This window comes from Apostichopus japonicus, chromosome 15, assembly GCF_037975245.1.
Source record: "Apostichopus japonicus isolate 1M-3 chromosome 15, ASM3797524v1, whole genome shotgun sequence".
NCBI lineage: Eukaryota > Metazoa > Echinodermata > Holothuroidea > Aspidochirotida > Stichopodidae > Apostichopus > Apostichopus japonicus.
Window position 1 is genome coordinate 3,292,116 of NC_092575.1, and position 16,237 is coordinate 3,308,352.

Here is a 16,237-nt window from a genome sequence, read left to right on the forward strand (position 1 = left end):
TACATATTGTGAAAATTTTGCACTGTTTGGGACTTCTCATTCCATACTGCCAGACATCTCTCTAGAAATGTTATGTATGCAAGTTAAAAAAAAAAAAAAAAAAAAAATACAGCTAGATATATAAATTTACCAACCGGATTCTCCTTTCATTCAATTAGATAAGCACTGTCGGGGCGTTTGTGTCTTTGACTTTGGCTAGCTTTTCATGAAAACCATTACAGACACTTACAAGTAAAGAGACGTGTGCATAGGGCTCCCTCATATTAATCTTTCCAGCAGAGGGGGTTTCCAACACCAGGGGATAGGCAGAGGAGGGAAAGTCATGCACCCCCAATTCCCACCCCCAATTCAGATGCATTTCACAACAATGATGTTCACGCATGACTGGCATTGCCATAGGTTACACTTTCAAGTTTCAACAGCACTGAACATTGGACAACAGAGTACTTCCCCCTCCCATCCCCCCACCCCACACTTCCTTCCTCCACCCCACAAGCTCAAACCTGTGTCAGGGTCCCAGCTGGATAGGTTGTTTTATAACTGCTCTTTGGTTCATTCTATCAATTTTCACAACAAGCAAGAAACCACTTTTGGTAGCCATTGCATTGACTGGTAAATTAAAATGTAGACAAAATTATTACGTCAAGTTTAAATTCACAATTATTCAAATTTGGTTATTAAAATTTCCTCATTTTACGTTGCTAAATATGGGTTACATGAAGCAATGCACAGATGTATAATATAAGAAGATGATGCAACTGAAAATTTTAAAAAAACATTCTAAAATATGGTGCGATACAATTTGGCACTAATGGTTTTGAAATGTACTGATTTGACATAAAACAGATTTTCATTAAAAGAGAACTTTCTTGGCCCGCGACATTTTTTTCTGACGACTCTTGGGACAATAAAAGAAGTAGTTCTTGACCTGTGCACCAAGTGGAAACTAACTCTTCCCTATTCTACGTTGATATAAGAGAAATCGTGAGGACAGGCCTGCCATGTCCACTCCCAATAATTTCACAGATTTTTCATGCAGCCTTGTTGCCCCGCACAGGCGACAATTTGAACCCCACTGAACTTCTGATCTGACTCCAAATCTCAAACCTGATTTGAGTGTCAGTTGGTGAACAAACAAGTTTAAAAGGCATTTCAATGCTCCATTTAAAGTTGGAACAAATAGATCTCAAAATTGATTAAAAAATTGAACAATTTGTTCAGCTTAATATAAAATTACAATTAATTTCAAAGATTGAAGAAAACACACCGCAATCACCTTTTTGCAAAATGGGAATTGCTGGAGATAAATTTGCACTTCCATATCAACATGTCTCAGGAAAAGACTGGAGTAAGGCATACGCCGTGTGTGGTTTTAGTCGATACCAAAGATTTAAAATTTTAAAAATTATGTAACATTCATTTCTTACAAAATGCATCTCTAACAAGACACAGTTATCTACTCAACAGGCTTGATTATATCTAGGCGTAAAATGCTTTCATCACTAACTCTTTCATAAAAAATAAAATTTCTTTCCTCACTCTGAAGTAGCTCCACTTCCTTCACTAGCATCTATGCATAAATTAGAAACACAAACTATAACTACAGGTAAACAATAGCTTTGCTCCATATCTACAAATAAAAAAAAAATAAAAAATTACTGCAAAAACATGACTATTCCACATTAATTTCTTTTTTTTTCAAACTGAATAAAATCTGATTTTTCGTTAACAAAACATTTCTATATATACGCCTAGCAAATACATATGTGTGCTAGTTTGCATAACTAAAGAAACAAACAAAGGTAAGCTAAGGATTGATAGGAAGAGTCCCAGAATATTGGTCTCAAATCACTTTCCCCCAAATCATTTTAAATGACTCAACAGTCCTCTCCCTGAATGACTGTATGTATGGCTTTAATAATAGGTTACACTAACAAATTACCCTGTACTAAGAAACTGATATTGAAACTAAATTTTAAACGTGATCGTAACAAGTTTGTTTAACTTTCATCCATGGAGGAAACACACATGAGTCACTGACTAGACATAGATTCAGAGAAGTAGTTGATTGTGACACATTACAAACCCGTTAAAAACTTGGTACTACACATTAAGAAAAGTTCATAGGTTGTAGATCACTCATATCTGATACCACACTGATATAAGCATTCAAACGTTTGTGCGTCATGGTCCCAAATGTCAGGTTGACCGATCCCTGTCGAGCTTACAGACTCGGACCGATCAAACCTCAGCAAGGTTTCGTATGAGGTCACCGACAGCCAGCATGTCTATTTGCCCCGGACAACCTTTCATTAGCATTAAATGTTGCGACGAATGTTGTTCAGCCCATCGGACACGAATGACGAAACACCGACTAACACATCTTCACAATTCTACGGTGAAATATGACAACCTCTTGTTTCATATTAGATCCAACAGTCTTACTAGCAAAATTTATAGGCACTGTGTACAAACAGTGAAGGTTATAATTTGGAGAAATAATAACAGCCTTTTTGATGATTTTAGAAGGCAAATGTTCCTTCATTACTTGCACACAGTTCAATCCAATCCATGGATTTTTCATCGCTCTTAGTGGTTTACTCTCGAAAAAAAAAAAAAATACTGAGAAGTCATGACTTGCATCTATTGAAAAAATTACTAGACAAACTGATCATCCAAATGGCATGACCTAAGGTTAATACCCACAATCCTATTCACTTCCTGTTTTTTATATACACAACAACTTAAGTTACAACCATACCCTTGCTGGAATGTGGGATGTTGTTACAATTTAGCAAACACGATCCAATCGGGTGTTTGCTCAAGGTATTTCAGAGTCCTTCCTCGCTTGTGGAGGGCTTTTATTTCTTCCGATGAAGGTACCAGAAATTTATAAACCGTCACGAAAAGTTCAATCCTTTGTTTTTGGGTCGATATGGAGAACATGTAATGTTTACTTACAGTCCAGCCTGCAGTAAGAGTTTATATTCCACACATTTTCTTTTTTCTCAACCATGTCTGAAGTGATATTTATTTGATGTGTTTTAAACATCACAAAAGACAACTGAGAATATTTCCTTTGACCAGAATAACTAAGAATGACCAGATAACCCTAGTGTAATGTAAGGACGGAGCTGCTGGAATTGTGGCTTTACATCGTAAGGGTCATATTTCAAAGTCGCTCCATCAAGCTGGTCTAGTGTCGTCGCTCTCGTAACTACTAGACCTGCTGCTTTTCGTGCTCATCTTCCTCCCGTTTTCGCTCGAGTCTGGATAATTCTCATCATCGCCTTTGTCGTTTTCGTCCTCCCTTAATCTCTTCTTCCCGGGCACCTTAAAAATTTCAGAATTGACCATAAACCAGAAAATTATAATAATAATATGGAAGAACATAATAATAAATAGTGATGACGACAATGATGTGTACAATGAAAAAAAAAAAATTATACAGACACTGTGTTGTTGTGAAAAAAAAAATGGAGATATTTTGTATAAAGTATGCAACATTTTCGTTGGTTCTCAAGGTATGACCCACAAGATTTACACATATTATTGATACTAATGTGTCCACATTAATTTTTCCCCCCAAAATTATCAATGTATGATCTCAATTATTCAGAATTAGCCAGGTTTTGATTTTCACAAATTTCTTTTAATATATATAGCAATGTTTCTGGTATGAGATATAAAATTTATTATACATAATAGTAATAATTAAAATTTAAAATGAAGGGGGGGGGGGAGAAGGAGTTAAAATTGAGCACTTTTCACTTTCTAAAGAAAATTATACAAAGAAAGACTCACAGCTGGGGGTGGCATGTTGTTATTGATGATGTTTGGATGCATCAGCTGTTCCGCTCTTCTCTTGATGTCTGGATTGGATAACCAAGAATGCTGAAGCGCCTTCGTCGTGGTCAGTCTCCGTTGGGGGTCCACGGTCAGTAGCCTCTTGATGAGATCTTTGGCTAGGGGTGACAGGAGAGGAAAGATATTGAACATTATTTTCATAATAATGCAGCAGCTCTTTGTCATATTGGCTAGGGGTGGCAGGAGAAGAGAACAATTTTGAACATTACTTCACTATAAAGTATAACTTATTTGTCAGAAATAAAAGAAGTACGGTTATGCCGTAATCTGTTATCGAGAAGTCACCACAAAATGTCATTGAAAAATGAAAACAGAGGCATGGTGTTAAAACATCTTTGGAAATCAATATAATATATACTTTAATCAAGACAAATATCAAATTAAGAAAAGAGAAGTGTTTTATAAGTAGAGGTTAATGAAATCAATACACTTTTCTTTTATATTTGCTTTTTGCTCCTGCAACTGATGACAAGTTAACTCACCCAGGCCTGAAGAGAGATGGACAGTGGTTGGGGAGTGGTTGGGGAGTGGTTGGGGGGGGAATGCAGGGATCAGGGGGTTACATCCCTGGGATCAATTGGCCGAGGGGGGGAGATGGGAAATATGGGATAAAACATATCTTATCATATTTTCATAATGCATGGAAAGAAAAATGAAGGCTTAAAAATTGTTGCCCTGGTGATATACTAGTAACTGAGGTCGGACCGACGCCTCTTGACGCTACTGGACTTACCATCATCCGATATTCCAGACCAGTATTTATCGGGAAAACTGTAGTAGCCTCTTTTGATCTGATCATTGAGTGGCATAATCTTGATTTCTTCTGAGAAAGGTGGATAACCCCCTAAACTGAAGAAACGGGAAGAAACGGGAACAGAGAGAGGATACTAAGATCATCTTTGAACAACAAGCAGAGAAAAAGTACAGAGCTTTTAGAATCTCCAGTTAAACGACAGCATTTTCAAAGTAAATGACGAAGGTAGACACCATTGCTTCTTTTTCCTTCTGAAGTTTACAACTACAACACGAGAAATGAATAAATTATGCAAATTATCAAGAACAGTGCCACCAAAGACAACAGCATCTCTCATTTCAAATCTGAGAAACAACATGTTACAATCACCATAATGCATACCATCACCAACACGAACTAACTGATCCCTTACTGAGAGCGCTTACAATTAATGTTTTTGTCTTCCACCAAAACAATAGCAGAGAACGTGACACCTTTGTTTCGGTTGAATATATAATTTGCTCAATCTCTTCGAATGGGCCAAAACTTTGTCAAAAACTTTAAATGATCGTGATTGAGTGACTGTTTACTACATAATAGTAATGAAAGAAATATTGTTTTGATAGACCGTTGAGATTGAATGCGTAATGGGGGCTTTAAGGGTCATCAGCATTTCCAACATATGTTAGCAAAAATTTCTAACAACTTTAAAAAAATGCCCCACCAAAACAAATGCAGTAAAAAAGTGCAGCAGTGTTTTGGTCACAGGAACACTATTTTTTCTGTGAGACAATATTCCTGGCAATCAAACATACCCACCCAAAATTAAAATGTGTAATACAGATAAAAACAAAAAACTCATCCCCACACATGTGAATACAGTGTAACCATGGTAACTTACCATATAAAGAGTATCACCCCGAGGCTCCAACAGTCTACGGCTCTACCATATCTACTGATACCTCCCCCTGCGACTATTTCGGGTGCTAAGTAGGTCGGCGTGCCGCACTGTGTCTTCATGAAAGAAACTTCACCCACGAATTTGGAGAGCCCAAAGTCCGTCACTTTGACGAGTGTTTCCGTCTTATCGTTGACTAAGAGAATGTTTTCTGGTTTAAGGTCCCTGTGGCTGATTTTGTTGTCATGAAGGTACTAAACAAAAACAAACAAAAACAAACGAAAAACTACATCAATGAATTTCTTGACGAGAACCTTGACAAAAATCTGGATAGAGATTTGATTTAGAAAAAGCAATCAAGCAATAGTTTGTCAAATTTTCAAGATCTCAGACTACAACAAGCTAGTCCTATATCTCATCCTTTCCAAACAGCTGGGATATTACCATGGTTACAAATGTCCCATTGGTAAAGTAGTTTTACACACAGTATTAGTATGTAGGTTACATTTACTGCATGGACAAATGTGACACACTAGTTCACACACTAGATCACACACTAGTTCACACTAAGAATGTGGATGGGTCCACAGTCCCATTTCCCCAGCTTAAAACTACCAGAATCCAGGCCCCAACCAGAAAGCCAGCAAGCTTAGTGATACCTTGCCTTATAAGTTTATATTGTATATGGAATCAACTGATTGATAAAGCAACTGAGGAAAATGTGTCCTGAAGTCAAGTACCAGAACATCATACCAGATGACTTAATCATTGCAAAGGTATTATACTTCTGAATGTTGATGACAGATAACAGTCATTAGTGAAAGTGGAAAACCCTCTCAGCCACTTAAAAAGACGAAAGGTAAATTCCTATGACAGTTAGTGACACAGAAAAGCCATTCATCATAGAAATCATTGCATTTGCAAGCTTAAGATAAATTCCTTGTTCCTGGTGCAAGTTTAGAGGGAAAATAATATATGGTTTCAGGTTTTCTATCTTACCTTACCTTTCCTTACCTCACCTTACTTTACCTTACCTCACCATAAGCTGTCCAGTGTCCTACCGTCGAGACAAATTCAATGAAAAACAAGTCTTTTTGAGAACTAAGGTGTGACATACTGAGTGCTAAACAATGTTAATTCTTCCATATTTCTCTGTTATGCTTACCTTACAGGCTACTAATATTTGGTAGAACATAACTTTGGCAGTATCTTCTGAAAATTTGCCTCTGCTGCTAACCCTGTCAAATAGCTCGCCACCTTCGACTCTGAAATACGGACGACATTTTGTTCAAAATTACAATCGTAATATTTGACTTTTTTTTTAGCGTATTTCTTTTAGAGGAACTTCCGACGACATCGATATAAATACATTCAGCATGAATTTAATTTAATCGCAGAGTAAAGTTATTTGGGTGTTACCTCAAGTCATATCTTGGAAGCGAATAATTTATTACAAACAAGGAAATCAAAAGAGAACAGCATAGCTGCTATAATAGCAAATCACCACACAGACTGTGTATTTCTCCCAGCCCTGCATAATGCATGCAACCATCAATCAGAGGTGTTGCAAATTTTGCTGCTTTAGATAAGCGATTCATGCGACAAAATGTTGCTCAACGCCAGACTATTTCTCTAACAGGATAGGGAGGCCTACCACTGGTCAAGAAATTCATATTTTTTTTTTTTTTTTTTTTAAATCAAAATCTGTTGGACGTAACTCGAAAGGGACAGCAGCTAATATCCAGATCAAATGAGTTTATTGAATTACGTGCAGCCAAAGTAGTAATGGGTAGAATCGACTAACAAGTAAGGCTACTCACAGTTCTAGAACAATAAATAGTCTCTCTTCTGTTTCATAGACGTCTTCTATTTTTATAATACAAGGCTGTGGAGAAGGAAAACCAGAAGTGAAGACATTGTGTGTCAACGCAAAGTAAAAAAGCTAAAAGGGAGAAGAAATCTTCTAGCCTATTGATTAGAAATGACCGAAACTGTCTAGTTGAATGTCATAATCTTGCTCATATTTTGAACCAGTGGTACTCTTAATGAAAAAAAAATGAAAATTGACCAAAGCATTTTTTTACATTTAATGAAAAGATTCTGAAGTCATCTCTGAATATATTTTTTGTTTGGGGGGGCGGGGGAATGGGGGAGGGAGAGAGAATGGGGGAGGGAGAGGAAGAGGGAGAAAGGAACATGGCTTGAAGATGGGATGTCCCAAGGTATGACATGGCTTAGGACATTGAAATTATGAGGACTGCAGATGCACTTTAACAGTATATTACGCATTTGTCCCAAAATCTGCAACACGATTGATAACCCACACACACAGAAAATAAGACAACTCATGAAAGTATTCACTAGTACTGACAATATGATACTTTCAGTTCAGGATTATAGATTAGAAACTAAAAGCAAGATTTAAAACACAAATGAAGAAAGACACTTACGTGGTTCAGGGCTTTTAGAATTCTGACCTCTTCCATCACAGCTTTATCCATGTTCTGGAAATAAAAATAAAAAGAGAGGTAAAGGAGAGAGGTACAAATATTACTGGAAGAATCCCTCTGTATACAAGGACAAACAGAAGGATACGTGACCAAAATGAACACACAGGAAAATCTAAACGACAGATCTGTTGATATATCCTGCAATGAAAATATTATCCTTTTAAATAGCAACCTTTTATCTGGCCAGTATCCTCTAGTGACAATGTACACAAGCTTCTCGTTACACTGTTTAAGTTTGAATAGCTTACATTTCACTCATTCCAAGTAGAAAAGAAGGCTAGAAGGGAAGGAAGCACATGTGGAAGAAATACTTGAAGGACAATCCTATAATGACATGGGGGGGGGGGCTTATTGGTTACCTCAAGCCCTATGACATTTCTATAACTTAATCCCTGGATTATCAGAGTTAATCCTCCTCCTTCTCTTACCTTCATCATCGTTCCACCCATCGAAAACGTCTTCTTCTCGATAATTTTGATAGCTACCTTTTGGCATGAATCCTTCTCAAATGCCAGTTTAACCACTCCACATGCACCCCTGGAAAGAAAAAAAAAATTACCACTGCAGTTTTACTGACTCTGAAAATATTCCTGATTCATCAGACAGATTGTGTATAGGGGAGGAGGGAAGTGGGGGGGGGATGGGAAGAGGGAGGATAGTGGGGGTAGTTATATGTTATGCAATCACGATATTCTTTTTGAGTGACCCTTGGTTTCAACTATGTTAATGCGATTATAGAATGTGCTGATGCCAGGTCAGCCGGTCGATTCCACTCTTGAGTGCCGGGAACTGGCTTGGCATTTTACTGGACTTAAAAAAAAATCTTGCTCTAGTGACTAAAGATATGTTCCACTTAAAAATGCTATAAAAATCTCCTCTTTTTACTTCGGGTTCAGGGATTCACTGAACTTAGCTGACACTTTTACCAAATCAAATTTGATGACAATAAAAAAAACTGGTGCCCAGATGTCTATTTGCAAATTAAGCGATGCCTTGTACTTGTCCTGTGACAGTGTTGTTCATGTATGTGTTCAGAGCATAGCAGACTCTCTCTAGGTGGTATGCATCTGCTCTACACTGTTGCAGTCAAGTGGTTAAGGTGACAGAGTTGAGATCTAAGGTTCGTAGGTTGAAAGTCCGTGCCAGATTATTATGTTTTGTCCTTTGAGATTTATGTCATTTATGTCTCTTCATACCAAGGTGCATAAATGGGGACTTTTGAGGTAACAAAACAGTTGTGTGTGCCTTATATTGGCTCCTCTATGGACGTGTGAATGTGATGCACCTTGGTAACGCAAGAGCGATTGTTTGGAATTGTGCAGACAGGCTGGGAGTGACGAGTTACCAGAAAGTTATAACTTTTGTAAAGTCTTGTAAGAAGGCCCTTGGCCTTGAGAGAGACCTGTACACATTTCAACTTAACACCTTTTTTATACCTAATGCAAGAAACTAACAATAATTTTTTTTTGTTCTCTTAGACATCACACACAAATCACCAACCAATGCTACAGCTGAGTAAACGAAAGATGATAATAATATAAATCAGCAGTTATTTTTACGGCGCTTAAGCGACAACGAATGTGGAAGAATCCCGCAAGGGCTTATGGATTGCAACTTACACGTCGGGTGGCTTCCAATTCAGCATTTTTATCTCAAATTTGGAATCTGTTAATTTTAGAAAGTCATATCAGATGGGAAAACCGTAGATTGCTCTTGGATGAAAAACCCACCTTACTATGTATGACCCGGCGGGGTATAGAACCCCGAACTTCACGATGGCTAAACCTCATTGCTTCAAATGCCACCGCCTTTATCCAATGGGCCACAGCACTGGTAACATGACAGCGATCGAACAAATCAGTTTGGGGAGGTTTCGGTTAGAGCGCCCTTGGCCAGCCAGAGTAAGACGGAACAATTTAAACAGTATCATTTGATATGATTTCGTCTCTTACCCCCTCTAACTGCCACCTACACCACTCCCTTCCTCCCACTCACGATCAGAATCGTCCGACTCACCTTCCAAGTTGCTTCGAGAGGATGTATTTAGCTTTCATCTCTGCGGGCATTATCTTCTGCTCTTCTTCACACATGCAGGTGTCCACAAAAACGTAAACTGAAATAACAAATAGTCGGGAGAAATGTTCTATCAAGACAATTGAGAGAGTGAGGCAGGGATGCAGAGGTCTATCAACTGAAATCTGTAGGATTAACTGTTGTCTGGACTGACAACTCTTTGAGTACTTCCTTTGATTGACAGCATAAATAAAGTTATAATTAACTCAAAAAGTTTTTTCTAAAACACATTATTGCAAATATACACTGAGACTTGAGAGTGCTACTAATGGACTTCAACTTTGTCTCATTTGATCTTTCATGTAACAATAATTTCCCAAATCTTTGAACAAACGTGAATATAGTTACTTTGAATTTCACAAGAAAGAGCATAAATGGCAGTTTCACTTGCCTCTAAGGGTACGCCCCGGGGAATCATTTTACGCAGTAATGCATTGCAAAATGCTACAGTAAATGGACATATTGCTATGCAAATGCAAAGATTTATAGCAACTCTTACGTACAAAGGAACACTTAGGGATAAAAAAACACTGCTACAAAAAAATTTGAATGCTTAATTATTCCCTACTCCCCATTTGCTTAAATTGGCATTAGCAGAAGTGTCAATAGTATGCACAAAGGATTGGGGGGGGGGGAGTGGAGGGTTATGTCTCCCACCTTTTCAATTGCCAGTCATGGGGGAAATGGTTCAGCTGTGGGAAAATGGTTCAGTCGGTGTATTTGTTTTCACATTCAGTTGGGCAAGAATCAGACTGCTCCTGTACAATATAATTTACAACTTTCCACAAAAAAAATTCAAGAGTATTTGGTATTAACACATCCTTGTGTTTTAGACATAATTGTGGGCCTAATTTATTGTCTAAATATGCCTCAGAAAATGCAACATTTTGTAATCCTTTGAAATCCTCTGCAGTCCAATGGCAGACCTGTTATACCTACCTTTATTCTGTGGTATGGATAATGCTATCTCATCGTTGTTATTCAGAATTCTCTTTTTGCCTCTGCCTGTGAATAAAACAGGGAATTATGAAAATTAGCAATTTGCCCGATTAATTTAATGTAACAAAATACTCTAGTGTTTTACTTTTAGGTGAGAGGTATTCCAAATCATCTGAATTTCACAAACAAATCCCTCGTCTTAAACAACATGTGAATAACCACAGTAGTTCTGTTGTATCCGAGTATGACACAAGCAATGAATATACATCTCACTTACCCACTTTTTCTCCATTGACAAAAGTACCATTGGAGCTTTTGTCTTCGATGAAAACAAATGTTGCATCGTCCTTCACCTCCTGTTGAAGAAAGTTATTAAAAATGATCTTACAACTTCACAGTGAAGTGTTCAAAACTATTGCTTACTAAACATGATACCATAAAGCGTCTTAATCAAAATAAATAAATATATACATTTAAGAAAATAATAAAAATAAAATAAATAAAACATTGATTAAGTCATTGCAAATATTTTAACAATGAGCAAGTTGATTGTAAACAGGAATGAAATGTCTTCCTTCCCTGATGCTAGTAGAGAGACCATTACTGGCCTCAGTTATATGCTAGACCACAGTAGCTAGATTTTTATGGGGACAGATACTGTGGGAGAGATTATTAGTCTACATCGAAAACAGTACTCCGCTCCAAAATCTGATCAGAATGACGAATATTGCCTATTTTCTCTAAGCATGGCCGTAGTACTTGCAGAATTTGCCAATGGCACAACTGTCGTTATTTTTGTTGATAGGACACATATTAATGCTGATCAAAGGAACAGACACGTGACTAATAGACACATCAGCAATAATGCGATTTACGAGAAACTTTCAAGAATAACAATAAACCTTTACTACCTTGTCGATGATAAAATGTGTCTTGCTGATGGTCCCAAACGTAGGTAGTTTTGAGAGCTCTGGTGTGTTGAAGCAGACATCACAGCTGGCATCTCGTCCAAACACGTACCTGTCGCTGCTATCTAAGAGCTCTGATAGTCAGAAAATAGGAATGAACTTTGAAAGCAATATCAAGAACTTGTAAGGAAAAAACGATTACAAGTACGACACTTCACGTTATATCCGTTTTCTATCAATATAAACATTTTCTATCGATATTTAACAAAATATTTTCAGTTATTCGTGACACCAGGTTAAAATCATAGCTAGACAATAGATGTTATATAACATACTGGTGACTCCCCACATAGGTGAGAGCTGGGCTAGTGCTTGTTACAGTATGCCTACTAGCATTTAAACATATCACCCCTGGGTATATAAGAGACACATTTTCAAAGGCCACCCATGTGTGAAAACATTTGCGAGATTATAACCTACATTATGACCTTGTCAGGTTACCTAGGCAACGCCCATATCTCAAGGATCCAAACAAACTATTGTAGACTATATACAGAAGTTACTGAAAATGTCTGATATCGGAGAGCCTTTTTTTCTCCCAAATAGTTGGGCGTTTAAAGACGATAATTAATCTTAAATAAGGCTTTAAGGACTTGACATTCCAAGGGAACACTAATTATGATATAATATATGCAAATGAAACCTTCCAATGACAGACAAAAACAAATGTGTTACCCTGATTTGTGATTGCATAAGTGATATGGGGCTCGTTATTTAAAATAAAACAATGAATCAGGAAGATTGTGTGGATTAAGCAACAAACTTATGGTTTCACCAAAAACAGCTTTGACTGTGATCAGTGAATAATCACAGCTACTGTACTTTGGGAAATTAGTGTAAACAAGATTTGGGAATTTATATACAATTTTGGACAATTGTTTTGGGAGTAGCCAAACCTGTTGGTAAAATTTACTTAATTTAGTTACCAATGTATACTTTACAAGGCTTGCTACCCAAAGTTTACTTGAATTTAAATTTTTGTGTATAAAACGATAATATCATCATTAACATCCGAACACATCCTTATTTAAGGCTGTTTGAAAACAAGGCCTGCAGTCTCACACTTGTAAGAGTAATAATCATAATAATAAAATATCATAGATACATGTTAGTAATGTAAACTGTACTGAATTTAATATCACACACCAATACCTCATATTAAGAGTAACGTATAGTAATATCCTCCCCCTCTGCCCACCCCTATCCCTTCCCCATTTATATTTTTTTTATATACAATTTTGGACAATTGTTTTGGGAGTAGCCAAACCTGTTGGTAAAATTTACTTAATTTAGTTACCAATGTATACTTTACAAGGCTTGCTACCCAAAGTTTACTTGAATTTAAATTTTTGTGTATAAAACGATAATATCATCATTAACATCCGAACACATCCTTATTTAAGGCTGTTTGAAAACAAGGCCTGCAGTCTCACACTTGTAAGAGTAATAATAATCATAAAATAATATTAGATACATGTTAGTAATGTAAAACTGACCTGAATTTATATCACATACCAATACCTCATATTAAGAGTAACGTACAGTAATATCCTCCCCCTCTCCCCCACCCCTATCCCTTCCCCATTTAAAATTGACCTTCAAACTCTATAGAATTATCACTCCACATACTGTGAAATTTTTTACCTCTTATTATATACTAAATATGCAGTAAAGTGTACATTAAACCATTACAGATATTAAACTATGCCAGTGTTTACTGGGAAGCACAATGTTTACTTTTGTGGTTATAGCACTTAGTTCACCACATGGTTTAAGTGCTTAACCAACCTTGCCACAATGTACAGTTATGTTTGGCAGCAAGTTGCATGTATTTTCTTCCATATTATAATAAAAAACAAAGTTAGCTTCTACCTAGAAAACAAGGCTATTACAAATAAATCTCCCACATTCTGTGTTTGAAGTTCACAGACTGGCTTATATATTGCTAGTGTACACATATGTGGCCACAACCTACACACACACACATTGACATCAACATTGTAATAAGCTTTACTAACTAACCTTCTACTTTAAAGGCATCAGATATTGGAAATAATTTCCCCCATGTTTTGATTTCTAAGCTACCCAGCGTCCCCTGGTAGTCAACATCGACGTCATCTTGGACTGGGATCGTCTCCATACTTGATACAGTTCCTGCTGACGATAGACTGCTGGATGTATTGTGTGCTGCAGATCCACTCTGTGCTGTTAGACTCATGGTGATGGACCGGCCTAAAGTCAATATGACCAGCGATGTATAAATAGCACACTATGAATATTCATTAGCAGTAGTACTTGTGTAAATAATCACCCATTAACCTTTGGTGACTTTTGATCAACTTTTGAAAGTGTTGACTACTTTGTTGTACTATTGTATATTTAAGTATTGTGTAAACAACTGCTACACTGTGCAGTAGTTTTCACTTTTCTCACTATGGTCACAATAGTCACTATAACATAGGCATTATAGTCAGTGGTGACACTTTCTTCTAATTAATTTCATTGCTTTGTGTGGTCATACCGATTGGATGAGATAGGGAAAGGTTATGTGGAAGGGGAAGAGAGGAGAATTAGTGGGAGGGGCAATGAGTATAGGAGTAATAAGAAGAATAAAGGTGATGTAAATGGAGGTAAGATGAGAGGAAGGCTGGCAGGGGAGGGGGTGGGGGAGGGGGAAGGGAGAGTGGTGACAAGGGATGGAATAGGATTAGATCTAGGAGAGATGGGAAGGGAGATAAAGTGGAAGGGAAGGAAAGGGAGGGAAGGTGAAGGAAAGGAAAAGAAGGAACGGAGAGAAGGTGAGGTAGGGGTAAAAGTGAAGTAGGGAGACCCTACAATGAATATATACAATACGTACACATAAAGCATGCATATGTAAATCTATATGTAATAAAATCATTTGCCTCCCAATTGGAATGTCATAAATAGCAAGTGTGTACAAACTCAGACTTAAATGTTGATAAGTGTAATATCATGTCAGGTATAGGAGAGGTCATCTACTAATTTTTTAGTAATGCTTACGTAAGTACTGTATTTGAATTTCACTAGATCGAGTCCCAACAAAACATGAGACTTTGAACCCAATATGCAGCAATCAATTCTATTCAGTCTAAGTTGAAGGACTTTGCTGAATGTCTACAAGCCCTACCCTCATGTTTAATTTAGAAAGAATGTAAACTCAAGAGTGTGGGAAGGATGGTTGGATTTCTTCTTATGAACCAGGGTGAAGCCTATCACTAAAATGAACTTTTCGTTTAGTTTCATGCCTTATGCAAGAAAAATTCACACATAAATTTGAATGCTAATGCTAAAAGGGTTGTTTTCAGTGTTGAGCCACTGCTTTGCTTTAGTTTTGAAAATTCAGAGAAAAAAATGTAAATTCATGTTCGTAAACTCTTGCAGAGCTATGTTTTTTTTATATTTAAATTAAACACATGGTGTCAGCTGAGCTTAATACAGTAATTAAAATAATATGCATGACAGGCAAATGTAAGAATTATAGCTAGCCTAGGCCTAGGAGTAGGGTATTGACATCATACGTGTTTCATGGAGAATCTGAGAATGTATAGGTAGGCCAAGTATAAATTATGTGGCATTTTTAATGGTATTTTTAAATGGTCAGTGGTAAAACTGTTTTAGTAAAAGCCTTTCCACGATAAGTGAAGATTGGTGCAGTAAAACAGAGGTAGGACTATGCTAAGCATACAGTAGTAGCCACTGGCAATGGTAGTACCCGGCCTAAATAAGAGTAAAACTAAGACTAAGACTGAGTGACAATAGTTGATTACGTAATACTAATTTGCCTAGGCGTAATGTGGTACAACAATAAACAGTATCATGACTTTAGGTTTGACAAGCTAGGCCAAAGTGACTTCGTAAATGCATGGGGTACTCTCTCAATAATCTGACTTGTTATAGCCTCACCTGGGTACGGTTGATTTGATTCACTAAAAACAAGAACGTTTCAGAATTTTGCTATGGAACGTGTATATTTGATGACACGTAACTTCCAAAAAATCACTTCTACTCGCTACGCTCGTCTGAATTGGGACACCCAGCTATCGTACCGAACCAGCAGGCCAGGATCTAGGACTGCTCGAACTCGATTTGGAGTGCCTCTTCCTAGTTGGAGTCGACCAAAATATTGAAATGGTTAAAAAAGGAAATATGTACCCATTTTAAAGTTTATTTTTGTCAATTTGGGTTATCTATAGCAAAACTATAAACTAACAAACTAAAAAAATTATAA

The 16,237-nt window shown here is 37.1% G+C and overlaps 1 protein-coding gene across 2 annotated transcripts; it reads right to left on the bottom strand.

The window, feature by feature from the left end:
- Window positions 1-1,048: 1,048 nt before the first annotated feature.
- On the bottom strand, window positions 1,049-16,069 carry LOC139980729 (serine/threonine-protein kinase Chk2-like). 2 transcript variants are annotated; one of them, XM_071992597.1, is made up of 14 exons: window positions 15,913-16,069; window positions 14,011-14,220; window positions 11,932-12,062; window positions 11,298-11,376; window positions 11,021-11,086; window positions 10,025-10,121; window positions 8,437-8,545; window positions 7,949-8,002; window positions 7,319-7,383; window positions 6,664-6,763; window positions 5,502-5,752; window positions 4,601-4,716; window positions 3,805-3,965; window positions 1,049-3,333 (listed from the first exon to the last, which is right to left on the bottom strand). In XM_071992597.1, the coding sequence occupies exons 2-14, from the start codon at window positions 14,204-14,206 to the stop codon at window positions 3,187-3,189; spliced, it is 1,572 nt and encodes a 523-aa protein (XP_071848698.1). In that variant the 5' UTR covers window positions 14,207-14,220; window positions 15,913-16,069; the 3' UTR covers window positions 1,049-3,186. The 2 variants fall into 2 exon arrangements, with proteins under 2 accessions (XP_071848698.1, XP_071848699.1); XM_071992598.1 differs by having other exon boundaries at window positions 14,011-14,257; window positions 15,913-16,063.
- Between the last annotated feature and the right edge of the window lie 168 nt (window positions 16,070-16,237).